The sequence below is a fragment of the Aotus nancymaae genome, unplaced genomic scaffold (genome assembly GCF_030222135.1).
Source record: "Aotus nancymaae isolate 86718 unplaced genomic scaffold, 86718_ANA_hifiasm-v0.15.2.pri h1tg000025l, whole genome shotgun sequence".
NCBI lineage: Eukaryota > Metazoa > Chordata > Mammalia > Primates > Aotidae > Aotus > Aotus nancymaae.
In genome coordinates this window covers 32,507,751-32,524,529 of record NW_026988438.1, presented here as the reverse complement: position 1 = coordinate 32,524,529, position 16,779 = coordinate 32,507,751, and the positions used below count along the sequence as shown (strand labels likewise).

Genomic DNA, 16,779 nt, shown 5'->3' with positions numbered 1-16,779 from the left:
GCTGCTTGAATGTCCTCATAGCATGGCAGCTAGAGCTTCTCTCAAAGTGATCCAGGAGACAGCAAGGAGGAAGTCATAGTCATGTTGTGTATCACCCCTAAAAGTTAATTTTCAGGGAGTTAATTTGCTGCTGTTTTAGATACTTAACAGGTACTGTGTAATAAGTTGAAGAGGTTTAATGATATTAAGATACTTATCAGAATTCATACAACTGTTTTCCATTTTTAAGAACATTCATATATATCTTGGGGAGAACGTTAATTTAGTAATGATCCCGTTTTAGAGTTTGTAGAATATCTTTGATATTTGTAGAATATCTTCAGACTATCATTTTGCAAAAAATAACCTCAATGCTAACAAATCTTGACCGTTTGAAGTTTTTATTTTATTTTTTTAAGCAATCCTGAAATATAGGATAGTTAGCTTAATTATCAGTAATGTTGCAGGTGCAAATTGAGACTTACTATCTTAAGTGGCTCATAAGCATTTCCTGAAGGCAATTCTAGATGAGGAATTTCAAGAACATCCTGAGTTAAGTCAGTTTCTTGTTAAGTCAAGTTTCATGAGCTGATGATTATGAAAATTAGGTAGTGTTTTAAAGCGATGTTGCAAGGGTGTTGGATGCTGATGCCTTCAGAGAATCAGGAGTTAATATTCTATCCTTGTGAACAGAAATTAGTCCTTCAGTATTCTGTACATTTAAAGAGTAAAGTGCAAGAAGTAAGTTAATTCATTTCTCCTCAGTACTCTTAACCAAAGCAAGATATACTTAACAGTGGACACTAGGGGTCTGTATTTCTAATTCTGGTTATTGAATTTCATTTGTATATCTGTTAGCAAATCAGCAATAGCGAAAGTCATAGGAAAATCAATATAGTTGGGTTAATCAAATACATTTTTCGGCACATTGAAACTAAATGATATAGTACTTTTCACCTGCAGAAAATTGAATTGTTTGAGACATTGTTTTTGAATGCACCCCTTCTAGTTTTCCAGAATCTTGTCATGCCAGATTTGACTATGCCAAATAACATAATTTATTTCCCCAAAAGAACAGCCAAATCTATTTGCATTTTAAAATCTAACTTGAAACCATTAAATCAAAGGAAAAGACTTCAGAGATCAGGTAATGTTGTTAGGCCTTAGAATAATCTCTGTGGAAAAGAAAAACGTTTAGAAAAGCTGTGTTCTGCTCCTAAATGCTTAACTAGTTATTTGGCAGAACCTGGGTCTGTTAAATCCTGGTCTAGTATGACCTTCCTTCCTTTCATAATCTTTGGGTTAGAAATATAATGGTATTTTAAACTTTGACTCACTTAGGTTATGGAGTTAGAATATTCTTGATGTTTTCAAACACCATTACAGGTACATTTGAAGAATACAGAAATAGAAAATACCAAGCTTATGTCAGAGGTCCAGACTTTAAAAAATTTAGATGGGAACAAAGAAGGCATGATTACTCATTTCAAAGAAGAGATTGGCAGACTACAGTTATGTTTGGCTGAAAAGGAAAATCTGCAACGGACTTTCCTGCTTACAACCTCAAGTAATAAAGTAAGTATTTTCACTGTATGTATTTGAAGATTGTAAAACATTTCTATGAAGTATATACAATATGATTTTTTAAAAATTTCCTCAACCTTTTGTTTTGAAAAAGTTCAAACTTACAAAATAGTTGAAAGAACAGAACAGTGCATACTAATGTACCCCAAAATATTTTGCCATTCTTTGTTTTATCTCTCCCATTTATATGGCTTTTTTTCCTGAGCCATGTGAATTCCAAGTATTATGATAATTTACTCTAAATACTTCAGCATGTCTCTCTTATGAACAAGTACATTCTTCTTCATATCATAATACCATTATCACGCCCAAGAATTTAACATTGGTGGAATAATACTGATTCTCACGTATAGTTAGTTCAAATTCAAATTGTCCCAAATGTATTCTTGTATAACCTTTAAATTATTTTGATTCAGAGTTAGTCAAATACTACATATTATTTTGATGTGTTATGAATCTGTTTTAATCTAGAATAGTGTCCCTATACTTTTTATGAAATTGATATTTTTGGAGAAAACAGGCTAGTCTGAGAAAATGTTCTGTAATCTGGATTTATCTATTGTTTCTCATGACTAGATTCAAGTGAGACATTTTTGCAAAAAAAGACGTAGATGCTGTTTTGTCCATCCTGTTAGAGTCATATCAAAAGTTATATAATGTCAGTTTGTTCCATTCTTGATAACTTTAGGTTTAATAATTTGTTTAAAGTTATGCCTACCTTTGTCTATATGGGTGCCTTTCTTTTATTTCCCTCTTTGTGATTATTAAGCAATCTATATGAACAACCTATTCACCAACAGCCTTTCCCCAGTGGTTTTATTGTCCTTTGATGCCCCTCACCTTCATCAGGTATTACATTGGTAATAATTAATGATAGAAAAACGGTGATTTAAAAAATTCAATTCCTTCTACAGTTATTTGTAGGTAATCTTTTATAATGAGGAAGTTCCTGTGATCCCTTCCTCTTTTTTTAATATAACTTTGGACTTAAGGATTTTTTGTTGCATATTGTTATGTATAATCATCATTCTTTTTCATACCCAAATTGTTCTAAATTTAACCAACCAAGGGAACCTTGGTTAAATTCAAGGTTTAATTGGATTTTTTTTGTCCTGATATGTTCCTATAATGCTTTGAATACTTCTTGCTTCATGGCACAACTGTGTGTTCTAACTTCAGGTTGCTCCCCCAGACCTGATATTCCCATTTCTCCAAGGAGCTCTGGTTAAGAATTTTAGTAGGTAATGGTATTTTGAAACCAAGAACTTGATCCTGTTGCTACTGTGGGGCTGCTGCTTTGCAACTCTAGTTGGTATTCTGCATCTTTAATTTATGTTGATTGCTCCAATTCAGATTTAGTACCTTAGGATTCTTCCTTCCTTTGTTGCATTCCATATTTATATCTGTTTTCTCCCAGTGTGAGAACTCGTTTCCAAAACATCATTATTACTCATGGGTTTCCACCCAGCCATACACACCAATAGTTTGACAATTATTACATCAATGCAACTTCCAACAATAAATCTACTAAATAAAGCTAAGGTATTTTTACAGCTCTTTTTTCTTAGAATATATTTCACTAAGGATGTCTAGAACACCATGTACAAAAGTTACTTGAACTATTTTTTTGCATACATATGTTAAATTTTGTAATATAATTTCATTTGTATTTAATTTTAGTACTTGATTTTATTCTAACCTTTTGATTTAATTTTGTTATTTGAATATGTAAAACAGTTGCTTTGTTCAGAAGTCAAAATGATATAAAAATTTTACTTTGAGGTCTCACTCTCTTCCCTAGTTTTTTTAACCCTTATCTTTACTGATACGTAAATATTTTCATTAGTTTCTAGTTTATTCTTCTTATGTTTCTTTTTGTAAAAATAAACATATATGCATGTGTACATGTACACACATATTTCTTTATCGTCTTCTTTCTTAAAAAAGGTGGCACTACTGTAAATACTGTTTTGCACCTTGCTTTCTCTCACTGAACAAAATAGGTTGCCAGTTATTCCATATCAGTTCATAGAGAGCTTCCTAATTTGAAAAAAAGACCACATATTCCATTATATAGATTTACCTTGATTAATTCATTATTATGATGTTGTTTTCAGTAATTTGCTTTTAAATATACTCAGACATAGTTAATGTAACACCTAAAATGTCAGAAGTGCATGACATTTAGAATTAATGATTAATCCTTGTTACTTTTAATGTAACAGATTGCAAATACAAACATGAGAAGTGTGTTTGATTATTTGTTATTTAATAAGATGCTGAAAATTTCTCTAACCATCTTTTTCCTGTTTAAGCAATACTTCTGGGAGGAAAAACCTAGTTATGAAAGTACCTGAGAAAAATGACTACTAGTTGCTAAAACTTTTTAAAAGATTGTAAAAGTAGTGTGAGGTTATGGTTATAAAAAATGTAAACAGTACATGAGATAGAAAGTAAAATGTAACCCTCATTCCTTATCAGATAAATCATTATCGAATTTATGAATATACATATATATTTATATTTTAACAGAAATTAGAATACATAGGGTGTTCTGAAACTTTTTTCCTTTTTTAAATAATTTATAAATGGATATCTTACACTATGATACACATGTCAGTCTTTTTCATTCACCATAACAGCTGCCTAGTATTCCTTCTCTTCTTGATTTAACAACTATGTAGTATATAATTGTTTTTTGATTGTTTACAATCATTAGCTTGTATAAGCATCCTGCAGTAAATATCCTTATAGCAATATGTAGGCACATTTATAATCTAGATAAATTCTTTCAAGTGGAATTACTGGGTCAATGAGTATTTAAATTACCTTTCAAAAAAGGTTCTATTGATTTTTTATTCCCACCAAGAGTATATGAGATATATATTGTTTGTAATGGCTGTACAGACTTTCATTATATGGAGGTGGCATGTCATAGTTTATCATACATTCTCATATTGGTAGACACTTTAGGTTCTTAATAATTTGTCATTATTTTAGTCTTTTATTAAATCCTTGTAAAGGTAAACCTATGTCTATACCATTTGATAATTTTCTTAGAAACTTATGGAAATAAAATTGCTAGATCAAAAGCTGTGAGATTTTTTAAGGTATTGATGAATGTTGTAAACATCTGATGAGAAAAGATGCCAGTTACAGTTTATATAAGCCCAGCTGTTTGTGAATGTGCTAGTTTCCTTAAATCCATCTAAATATTGGAGTGTCACTGTTTTTTAATTTTTGTTTGAAAGATGAATGGCATTTGTTTTAACTTATTTATTTGATTGTTGGTGAGTTGAATTTTTTACTGCATAATCACATTAATTTTTAAAAAAAATTTTTTATGTTCATGACTTTTGCCATTTTTTGTTTTGTTTCTCCTTTTCTTATTGATTAGCAAAGTTATTTGTGTCAAGTATTATTATGCCTTTCTTGAACTTATTATGTGTAATTTTCTTCTAGATCTCTTTCTTCTCCTTTGACATGTAGAAGTTGACAATATTTGTATAGGTAGATCTATTAGTGTTATGCCTCTGAAGATTTTGTCCATGCCAACATTGCATAAAATCATCATTTACATTTTCTTCTAACGGGCTAACAATTTAGAAACCAATATTGAGTTGCATTTTTTTCCTGATTTTGCATTATTTTTAGTACAAAGATTAAAAACAGGAAGTTGAATACACTAAATTTATTGTGTTTATAATGTTTAAATGTTATAATATTTAAACATTAATATTAAAGGAAATAATTTCATCATGGCAATTTTAGCTTTTTAAAGATACTTTTAGGTTTGTCAAGCAGTATGAGTTACTTTTCATTTTCCTAATGCTTCATCTTTACTATTTGTATATCAGTGTTTTTAGAACTAAGGTCTAAATCTGTTCTGTGCTTTTATAATAATATGAAATAGATTTATATGGGATGTCTTTTAGGGCAGAAAGTAGGAAACATCTTTTAATCAAAATTTTTGGTGTTGCAAAGAAGCTTTTCGAATTATTTTTACTGGTTGTCATACAAAATGAGAGTCAGTATTTCTAACTGGAGAGATTTTGGGGGATGCGATCTCTTGTTTGAGCCTCAGTTTGGGCAGGTCCTTAAGCATTGAATGTGTTGCCTGACTCCCTGTACTTTAGCTTCCTCTGTATAAAGCAGTAGCAGTGAAATAGCACTGTATAAAGCAGTACACAGTGTTATAGAGGACCCTAAAACAAAGTTACTTCTTAAGTTTTTTGTAGGCCTACACTCTGTAAGTCATGAGTAGAACAACCAATATCTAAAATTTTGGCTCTGTTGAAATATGTGTAAAAATTGTTTCTGCTTCTGTTTTTTACTTGAATGGTTGAATTACAAATATATTTATCTGCTTTCTTCAGGAAGATACTTTTTTTTTAAAGGAGCAACTTCGTAAAGCAGAAGAACAGGTTCAGGCAACTCGGCAAGAAGTTGTCTTTTTGACTAAGGAACTTAGTGATGCTGTCAATGTCCGAGACAGAACAATGGCAGACCTGCATACTGCACGCTTGGAAAACGAGAAAGTGAAAAAGCAGTTAGCTGATGCAGTGGCAGAACTTAAACTAAATGCTATGAAAAAAGATCAGGTAAAGCAAGTTAATTTTGAATTTGCATTTTAATTTTAAAAACCACTGTAATCTCACAAAAGAGTAAATTGTGTTAAAAGAAGTCAGATTTCTGATCAGAGAATTTAAAATTTTCATTCCTTTTGTTTAGTTATTGTAACTTCTTGGCTTGCTGTTAATGTATGCTGTAAGAAAAACTTCTTTGAGCAAAAGTCTTAATGGTTGGTGAAAGCTGCCCTATTATTAATTAAATATATTGATGTCAGATATTATTGCTTTGTTTGGAATTTCTTACTAGCTATATAAAACAGTATTATGGTTAAGAGAGTTAACCATTTTTTTCTAGTTTTTTAAATGAACCTTAGTCTTAAGAATGTAAAACTGGACTTAAGAAGACCCTATGTTGCTCTGTAGCCAAAATCCCAAAATAAAGAAAAAAGTGGTCAGGGCAGTGGCTCACACCTATAATCTCAGCACTTTGGGAGGCTGAGGTGGGAAGATTGCTTGAGCTTAGGAGTTCAAGACCAGCCCGGGCAACATAGTGAGACCCCATCTCTACAAAAAATTTTAAAAATTTGCCAGGTGTAGTGATGTGTACCTGTAGTCCCAGCTACTCAGGAGGCTGAGACAAGAGGATTGCTTGAGCTGGGAGGTCAAGGCTGCAGTGAGCCGTAATTGGGCCACTGTGTTTCAGCCTGGGTGATAGAGCAAGACCCTGTCTTAAAAAGAAGGAAAAAAGTAAGAATGAAGTTGGGGTTACTATTAACATTAGGAGGAGGTATCAGATTTTAATTTTTTTCTTAGAATGTTTCTTTCTTTCTTAGGACAAGACTGATACACTGGAACACGAACTAAGAAGAGAAGTTGAAGATCTGAAACTCCGTCTTCAGATGGCTGCAGACCATTATAAAGAAAAATTTAAGGAATGCCAAAGACTCCAAAAACAAATAAACAAACTTTCAGATCAATCAGTAAGTATCATTAAATTTACACATAGTAAAATATTTTGTTAGTATTTTTGTTTGAAAATCAAATTTATAATATTCTACATGTCAATCTTTTAAATATAATTTATCTCTGCTTGATTTCAAGTAATTGGCCTAATATTGTAATAATTCTTTAAAAAAATCTGGAATTTTAATTTACTGGACAGCCAACAAAGGATACAAGGGCAGGAGAGAGAGAGTCCTTTTTTCTAGGTCATTTCCCTCTTAAGTTCTTGATGAATATCTTTGTCACTTAAAACTCAACACATATTATTGACTCTTGTGACAATGACATTTATTCTCACTGGACTTCACCATTAATCATCCCTAGGGTCTTAGATGGTGTCTCAGTTGTCATTGGCAAGTTCTTCCTAGTCATATCTATTAGATTAGGAAGAATTAAAGAGTATTAGCTAATTCTTTTGTATTCCATTTGAGAATAGGTAGGTAGATTTGTAATACGGCAAAGAAAATTCTTTTGTTTTGTTTCAATGTGGGTCCTTAAATTGTGCTTAAATACAGGCTTGCTATCTGAGGGACTCCTGGAAATGTAGAAGAAACATATTTAAAACTTGAAGTTGAAAGTGGTACTATAGCTCTCTTTTACTATATGATGCATAAGATACTTTCCTGGTCCTACTTTTTAAAATCAGAGGTGACAAAGAAACAAGGAATACATGTAGTAAAGTAGGAAGGCTTTTGTGAAAAAATACGATACTTTAAGTAAGACTCACTCACATGTATGAATTTGGCTTGGGGCCTTTTGAGCACATTATAACTTTGTAGTAGATTTCTTTGAATGATTTATTTTGGTGGTGTTTTGATGAGTTTATAAGAAAAAGCAAAATATATTTCTTTTTCAACATTTCAGGAAAATGATGTGTATAATGTTAGTCTTTGTTGGCTTTTAAAACAAGAGCAGCCTTGTAGACTTCTTAGGATTTTCTAAAGTAATATGTAAAAATAATATTTACATAGTTACTGCAAGAAGGAAATATAACTAATTCATTGACTCATTTAACAACTTATTAATGTTTTGAATAGGCTAATAATAATAATGTCTTCACAAAGAAAATTGGGAGTCAGCAGAAAGTAAATGATGCTTCAGTAAACACAGACCCAGCCACTTCTGCCTCTACTGTAGATGTAAAGCCATCATCACCTTCTACAGGTAAAAATCATTTAGACTTTTTGTGTAGGATGTCCTATATTGAAAAGTACTTATACTGCTTTTTTTCATGTGTAAGAATTTCAGGATGTTCATAAAAATCTTCATGTGATGAGTGAGGAAATTGAGGCAAAGGGAAAATAAGGGCATAAATGTAAAATAGAGTCATGCATGTGGTGAATGTACAAAACTTTAATATATAAAATATGAATGTAAACTAGTAGTTATCTTCTTGAGATTATTCACACATGTTAAAAATTTGCTGGTGCTTGTGAATACTCATTTGGGCTACATAGGACAAAAGCCACAAATTGAATGTTTACTTTATATTCCATTAAATCTATGGAATTGTGAAGCATTTTATTTGTGGCATTTTAATTTTTAAATTCTGCAGGGGAAAAAAAATCCCCTATTATTCTCATGTTTTTCTGTTTATTAATTTTTGGCTGCTTTGTATCAATAGGGTACTTCTTTCCTCATTAGTGTACCTGTTGGCTGATGAGTTTTTATTACTTTTTATTAAGTTTTTCATTAAGTTTTTATTACTTTATTAAGTTATAGAACAGATTAGAGAGACATAGTAAAAACATGAATAACATGAAAATTTGGATTAACTAGGTTTTCATCTGTCCTGATTTTTTTCACCTTTATGTAAATTTGACCATAATGACATTAAATACTAGAGAAAGTATATTTTCTTGTTTAGTGTGTGGAGTAATTGATGTTTTAAGTCTTTTTAAATGTAAACATCTTAGACTAATAAATACTTAATTAGGTTTATCCCCTGTAGGACAGAATCGGGCCTTCTATTTTCATGTATCCTCTGTAGTACCTAAAATGATGTTATAGGGTATTTACTTAATAAAGACCTAGTGGTAATGAAGGACTAGAAGAATAATTTAAAATGTGTTCTTGGCTGGGTGTGGTGTCATATGCCTATACTCCTAGATACTCTGGAATCTGTGTCAAGAGGATCCTTGCTCCCAAGAGTTTGAGGCCAGCCTGGGCAACATAGTGAGACCCTGGCGTTTAGAGAGGGGAGAGAGAATTCTCAGAGTATGGTTTTCCTACTTATCCTGTCTATTCAGTTATATAAGGAGAACAATTTTTTTTTTTTGCTATTTTGGAACTCTTTTTAGCAAATTAAAAAGAATCAATAATCTTTTATTATTGAATATGAACTTGGTTCTGGCCAAACACACATGTAAAAATTCTCAACTGGAGTTTATATATCCTTCTTTGTATATCTAGGATATGAATAGATATTTCTGTCCTTCAGTATTCCATTTATTATATTTAGCAATATACTGACCTTTAAGTTATTCTGAACAGGCAGATAACAGGGGCAAAATACTTTGTAACAGTCTTGTTTTCTGTCTTCTTATACCAGAGACAGATTTTGACATAATAACAAAGGGGCAAGTCTGTGAAATGACCAAAGAAATTGCTGACAAAACAGAAAGGTATAATAAATGTAAACAACTCTTACAGGTAAGTTAGCTCCCTTGTAAATGAAAGAGATTATCAAATGTAAATGACTTAGCTTACCTTTATTGTTTTGATTGACTGGTATCTTTGAGTTCCTTTCCATCCCCATAAACTGTTATTTAGTTTCACATTGGCTTTTGGGATGATGAGGTGGGTGTTTTGTGTACCTGTTCACATAGGCGTGTGTGTAAATCATGAGACCTAAAGTCATTATTTTCTTTTCACCTAATAAAATGTTCTTGTTTGGGTAACGGGCAAATAGTTAACTTAGGTTAGAGATTATTTTCTCTTATAAATTATAAAGAGATCTTATAAAGATTAGTGAAAAATAATCTTATAAAGGTTAGTGAAAAATATTTGAACTTCATAAAGAGAAGTTCTCTTTTAAATTTAATCTTAAAGCCCAGGTACGGTGGCTCACGCCTGTAATCCCAGCATTTTGGGAGGTCGTCATGGGTGGATTACTTGAGGCCAGGAGTTCTAGACCAGTCTGGCCTCGTGGTGAAACACTGTCTGTGCTAAAAATACAAAAATTAGCCGGGCTTGGTGGAGCTTGCCTGTAGTCTCAGTTTCCTGAGGCAGGAGAATCACTTGAACCCGGGAGGTGGGGGTTGCAGTGAGCTGAGATTGCACACTGCACTCCAGCCTAGGCAACAGAGTAAGACTCCGTCTCCAAAAATAATGATACATAAAATAAATTACTATTATAATAGCAAAGATTTTTACATCTTAAAGTGACTAGAATTGCATAGCGGAAAAGGGAATGTTAACCAAATGAGTTATTATCTCTTATGGTGTTGTTTATTTTGATTATTTTAAACAGCATCATTCTGACTTTTCTAGTTTGCAGCCTTCTTGGTGTAGTGTTCACTACTGGAATATTTAAAGGAAAAGGGAAGATGCTTCTCATTTGTATCAATTTGGACTAGAGAGGAAAAAATGTTTTTTGTTTGTGTACGTCATTTTTGTTTTATTAATGGGCTTTTATTTTGTGTGTTTTTATGTGCATTGGGGAGGGGAGGGGCATTTTTTAAAGCTATAGAATAAAATTTACACATTAGCTTAATGTTACTATAATTAATTTAATTATAGTAATTATTTAAAATATTTTATGTTACTTATAAATAGCAAAACGTTTTAATCAAAGTTTAAAGTGAACTTTTTTTTTTTTTTTTTTTTTGTCTTGAGAGAAATCTGTAGAAGGGTTGATTAGAACAGTTTTACTCTTGAGTTCAGGGTAGTTGTAAGACTGAACTACATTTTCATTAAAGATGAAACAATTCTGGATGAATATTTAAAGATTTTTATATAGAAATAGTATTGAAAGGAAGGTAGAATAATGTTCAAGCAAAAACCTTCCTCAAAGTGCTTTTTTTTTAACAACTGTGTTGAGGTATAATTGAAATCCATTGAATTGGACATACTTGAAGTATACAGTTGGATCAGTTTTGACATACATAGTTGTGAAACTATTACCACAATGCCATCACCCTCCCAATTTTTTTTTTGTTTGAGACGGAGTCTTGCTCTGTCGCCCAGGCTGGAGTACAGTGGTGTGATCTCGGCTTACTAGAACCTTTCCCTCCCAAGTTCCAGCGATTCTCCTGCCTCAGCCTCCTGAGTAGCTGGGACTACAGGCAAACCCCACCACTCCCAGCTAATGTTTATATTTTTTAAGTAGAGACGGAGTTTCATCATGTTAGCTAGGCAGGTCTCGAACTCCTGACCTCCTAATCTGCCCGCTTCAACCTCCCAAAGTGCTGGGATTACAGATGTGAGCCACCACGGCTGGCCCACAACTTTTTTTGTACCTGTTTGCAACACATCTCTTTTGTTATACTTATCTCCAGGAAATCATTAGCCTGCTTTCTGCCACTATCAACTAGCCTACCTTTTATAGAACTTTATAAAATGAAGTCATGTAATATGTATTTTTTTCTGCCCTCTTTTAGCATGATTATTTTGAGATTTATTCATATTATTGCTTATATTTATTTCTTTTTTATTGTATCATTTGTTCATTCACCAGTCAATGGGCATTTGGGGTTGTTTTTTGGCTGGTACAAATCTGCTTATGAACATGTGTTTACAAGTTTTTTATGGATATACAGTTTTTTTGTTTCTCTTGGGTAACTATCTGGGAGTGAACTGCGTGGGTGATATGGTAGGTGAATATTTATAAGAAATTACTGGCTGGGTGTGGTGGCTCACACCTGTAATCCCAGCACTTTGGGAGGCCGAGGTAGGAGGATCACTTGAGGTCAGGAATTTGTGACCAGCCTGATGAAACCCCTTCTCTACTAAAAATACAAAAATTAGCCCAGTGTGGTGGCGCATGCCTGTAATCCCATCTACACTGGAGGCTGAGGCAGGAGAATCACTTGAACCCGGGAGGTGGAGGATGCAGTGAGCCAGGATCACGTCACTGCATGCCAGCCTGGGTGACAGAATGAGACTCCGTCTCAAAAAAAAAAAAAAAAAAAGAAAACCAGAAGAGAAGTTACCAAACTGTTTTGTAAGGTGTTTGTACCATTTTACATAGCCAGCCCTAATGAGTGTGCACTGATAGCTCATTGTGATTTTAATGTGCATATCCATAATGACTTGATGTTGAGCATCTTTTCTTATGCTTATTTGCTCTTTATCTTTTGTGTGAGTGGTCAAATGTTTTTGGTAGTTTAAACATTGGGTTGTTCACCTTGAGTTTGTTTTTTATTCTGGATATGTCTTTTGTCTGATATGTGTAAGGTTAATATTTTCTACAAGTCTGTAGCTTGCCTTTCCTTTTCCTTAATGATGTTTTTAGAAAAGCAAAATTGTAATTTTGATATAGTACAGTTTATCAGTTTTTTATGTTTTGTGCTTTTTACCTTCTAAGGAACGTTTGCCGAATCCAGGGAGATAAAGATTTTCTCCTAGGTTATCTTCTAGAAGTTTTATAATTAGTTTTTTTGCTTAGGTCTGTGAATCATTTTGAGTTAATTTTTGTGTATGGTATGAGATAGGGAATGTATGGTATGGATATTCAGCTGACCTAGCATTATTTGTTTAAAAGACTTTCCTCTCCATTTAATTGCTCAAAGTAAGTGTTCACATAGAACAAAATGTTCCAAATGGAATTGGCCTAATTATCTTTTTGTCACGATTTGTAATTTCTCCTTTATGATAATCTGGGTAGTATAGAAGAGCAACATATAAGAAGTTAACCTAAAAATTATCTTGGTCAGCAAATCCTGAAGTTTATCAATGCATGGAAACAACAGCAGTATAAATATGATTTTATTTCCTCCCTTTGCAAAAGTAATATATACTTATTGTGAAATGTTATAGTGTTCCAGAAATGAAGAATAGAGATGTGAAAAATTACCTCCATGATTCTGATCCCTAGAGATAAGAACTATTAATATTTTGGTTTATATTTTTGTATACAACACAGACATATATATACTGTATTATAACTGTGTAAAACAACTTATAAACAAAATGGATTATATTTTCTGTTTTAGCAACTTGCTATTTTCAATTAATGTATCTTAACATTTTTCCTTGTCAACTTGTACATCTGCCTTATTTAAGATCATAGATGTATACTATTTCATTGTGTGGATAGAAAATGATTTATACAATTGTCTATTGACAGACATTTGATTATTCCAGTTTTTATGCTGTTAGAACAGTGTTATTATAAACATTCAGCCCATATTTAAGTACGTTGGTGAAGATTTTTACTCTACATGGTTTTAAATCTTTTGGTATGTAATCCCAGCAGCACTTTGGGAGGCTGAGGCGGGTGGATCACAAGGTCAAGAGAACGAGACCATCCTGGTCAACATGGTGAAACCCTGTCTCTACTAAAAATACAAAAAATTAGCTGGGCATGGTGGTGCGTGCCTGTAATCCTAGCTACTCAGGAGGCTGAGGCAGGAGAATTTCCTGAACCCAGGAGGCGGAGGTTGCGGTGAGCCGAGATCACGCCATTGCACTCCAGCCTGGGTAACATGAACGAAACTCCGTCTCAAAAAAAAAATAATAATAAATAAATAAATCTTTTGGTAATTATACTAATTTCATTTAGGATGAGAAAACAAAATGCAATAAATATGCTGATGAACTTGCAAAAATGGAGCTGAAATGGAAAGAACAATTGAAAATTGCTGAAAATGTAAAACTTGAACTAGCTGAAGTACAGGACAATTATAAAGTAAGTTTGGTACTCATTGTATGTAAACTTAAGGCATAAACTTTTGAAAATCTGTTACGTATACTTTTATTCAATCTAATATGCATTTTAAATATGGATAATTGAGAGTTTTTTCCACAAATAAAAGTGTGCTATATGTTTAGCTACATAAATATTGTTCATTATGAATTGAGAAAATGGGTACCATTTGTGTTGCTATGGTGGCTTTAATTCTGTGGATTCAGATGGCTATTAAAATTACATCTTTTAATTGTGTTTATTTTTAAAGATGAAAAATGATCATTATCTTCCTTTTCATTTTGAAACAAACATGAGTATGTATGTAAAATTATTTTAGGATGGCTGAGTGTGGTGACTCACGCCTATAATCCCAGCTCTTTGGAAGGCCAAGCTGAGAGGATTGAGTCCAGGAGTTTGAGATCAGCCTGGGCAACATAGGGAGATACCTCCCTGTCACCAGTCTCTAAAAAAATAAAAATAAATAAATAAAAAGGTTTATCTTAGGGTCTTGACTTTTTTTGGAGTACAGTAGTATGCCGTCAGTAATTTTAAAAATTGGGCTAGAATTTTAACATTTATCACCAAAGTATGTGACAGTGATCATAAATGAAATACTGTAAAAGCAAATGATGTAATCTTAACTAATGACAGTTATTTTTGCCATTATAATCTTAGGCAACAGACAAGCCCAAATTATAAATGATATTTGTAAGAATGATAGAGAAGGCCAGGTGTGGTAGCTCACTCCTGTAATCCCCGAATTTTGGGAGGCCGAGACAGGCAGATCATGAGGTCAAAACCAGCCTGGCCAACATAGTGAAACCCCATCTCTAATAAAAATACAAGAAATTTGCTAGGCGTGGGTCGGACACCGGTAATCCCAGCCACTTGGGAGGATGAGGCAGGAGAATAGCTTGAACTTGAGAGGTGGAGGTTGCAGTGAGGCTAGATCATGCCGTTGCACTCTAGCCTGGGCAACAGTGTGAGACCCCATCTCAAAAAAAAAAAAAAGAATATTAGAGAAAAAAATTAACAGGCTGTTTAGCTACTTAATAAGTACAAATATATGTTTCTTCCTAGTATAATTTAATATATTTTAAGATATGTATGTAGATTATGTAGATATACTTTACATTTTTTTTTGGACTAAAGACCAGGAATTCTAAATGGTTTACATTTGCCATATCATAACTAATTGTACCTATGATCTAATTTTAAAATTAGAATTACTTTAGTTTTCCCCTTTAGGGGCTGGAGATGTAGCACATTACAGGCTAAGATACCTTAACTTGTTATTGTTTCTAGGATCCTTGTGGATATTCTTTTCAGTAACTGGCAACTTCCTTGATTATTAAGTGTGAATCATGAATTCATATGAAAAGAATTTTTTGCATGTTGACTAGGAAAATGATTTAGTAAATGTTTGTTGAAGCCTATTTACATAAAGTACTGTGTTAGCTATCCTGTGGGTGATCATATAAGGCACAGTGCTATGCTTAAGGAGTTTTATAATCTAGTAGATTGCTAGAATTGCAATGGTAGTGTGCACAACATTTTAACACCACCCTAGGTAATCATCTATAAACCATGGGAAGCTAAACAGATAATTTTATTTCATTAATGATGAAAGTAAGCATTGAGATTAAACAACATATCTAAAATTATGTAGCTGGTAAATGTGTTTGGCTTTTTATTTAGTTTCTTTTGCCCTATTTTGTACTGTATTGACACAGACTAACACCAAACAAGGCAAAATGTGATAAGGCTCTACATGAATGATGTTTAATTGCCTTAGAGTTGTTTTCAATCAAATATTTAGGGGAAGACATTATGGAGTAACTAGACCTTTGAAAGAACAAACTGGGAGGGGAGGAGAAGCAGATCTAGGGAAAGGAAGCAGCAGCATTCTAAGTAGATGGAAGAGCATTAAGCCATGTTTGGAGGTCAGAGGTGGAGTGCATAGTCTGCAAACTGTGAGCAGTCTTGATCATTAGGACTTGTGATGGAGTAGCTTGGGCTTGAATGATAGCTTGAAGCCAGGTTTTGGAAGGCCTAAAAGGAATTTGGGTGCTAGTTCCTGTTAAGAATTTTCTAGGATAAAAGAGACCCAATCACAGTGAGTCTTTTTGAAAATAATTTGGCAGCACTGAAGAGGATTTATAGCTGGGAAGGGTCTGAAGGTGAGGAAATCAGGTAGAAATATTCTTAGAATGAATCGATAAAGGCCACCTCCTTTTGGGTACCTTCCCTGATCATCTACCATTGAACAGGATATGCATCTAAAAGAGAAAGCTGTAAAAGACATCTTGGGGGAAGAACCACTGAAGAATGGTTTTATTTGTATTTGTATCCATTAATGCTTAAGCTGTAATAGGTGATCAGTGGGTGATTGCTGAATGAATGAATGAATGATTTAGAGATGGAAAATGTTGGAGGTTGGAGAAAGAGGAAAAGGGAAAAGTATTCCAATATAGGTTCTAAGCTTTAGTCACAGTGTGCTCTGAGATTGAGATCTGTTAACAGAAGTAGGGAAGTAGACTTGGGACATTAACCATCAATTTAAAAGGCAGATTTGGAACTTAGGAGAGAGAAAGTGGTACATGAGTTAATATTTGTGATTTACTCCCAGGGGGATGATATTTGAAGTTATGGAAGAAAGTGAGTTTTCAGAGAGGATATTGAGAGAAGAAGCCAAAGAAGAAACTTTGAAGAGTACTTATATTTGAATTGGGAAGAAAAAGCACACAAGAAAGGGCATGGGATGATGAAAATATTCATGCAATTTCACATAAA

General features: G+C 33.1%; 1 protein-coding gene across 4 annotated transcripts in view; it reads left to right on the top strand.

The window, feature by feature from the left end:
* The window catches only part of TAX1BP1 (Tax1 binding protein 1), a 96,072-nt gene that overhangs the window by 52,163 nt on the left and 27,130 nt on the right, over positions 1-16,779 (top strand). For 3 of the 4 annotated variants that reach the window (XM_012447776.2, XM_012447775.2, XM_012447773.2), the window contains exons 8-13: positions 1,366-1,554; positions 5,940-6,164; positions 6,968-7,114; positions 8,174-8,300; positions 9,688-9,788; positions 13,861-13,986. In XM_012447776.2, coding sequence (XP_012303199.1) covers positions 1,366-1,554; positions 5,940-6,164; positions 6,968-7,114; positions 8,174-8,300; positions 9,688-9,788; positions 13,861-13,986 — 915 coding nt within the window. The remainder of the gene's footprint in view (positions 1-1,365; positions 1,555-5,939; positions 6,165-6,967; positions 7,115-8,173; positions 8,301-9,687; positions 9,789-13,860; positions 13,987-16,779) is intronic. The other variant, XM_012447774.2, reaches the window with a different exon arrangement.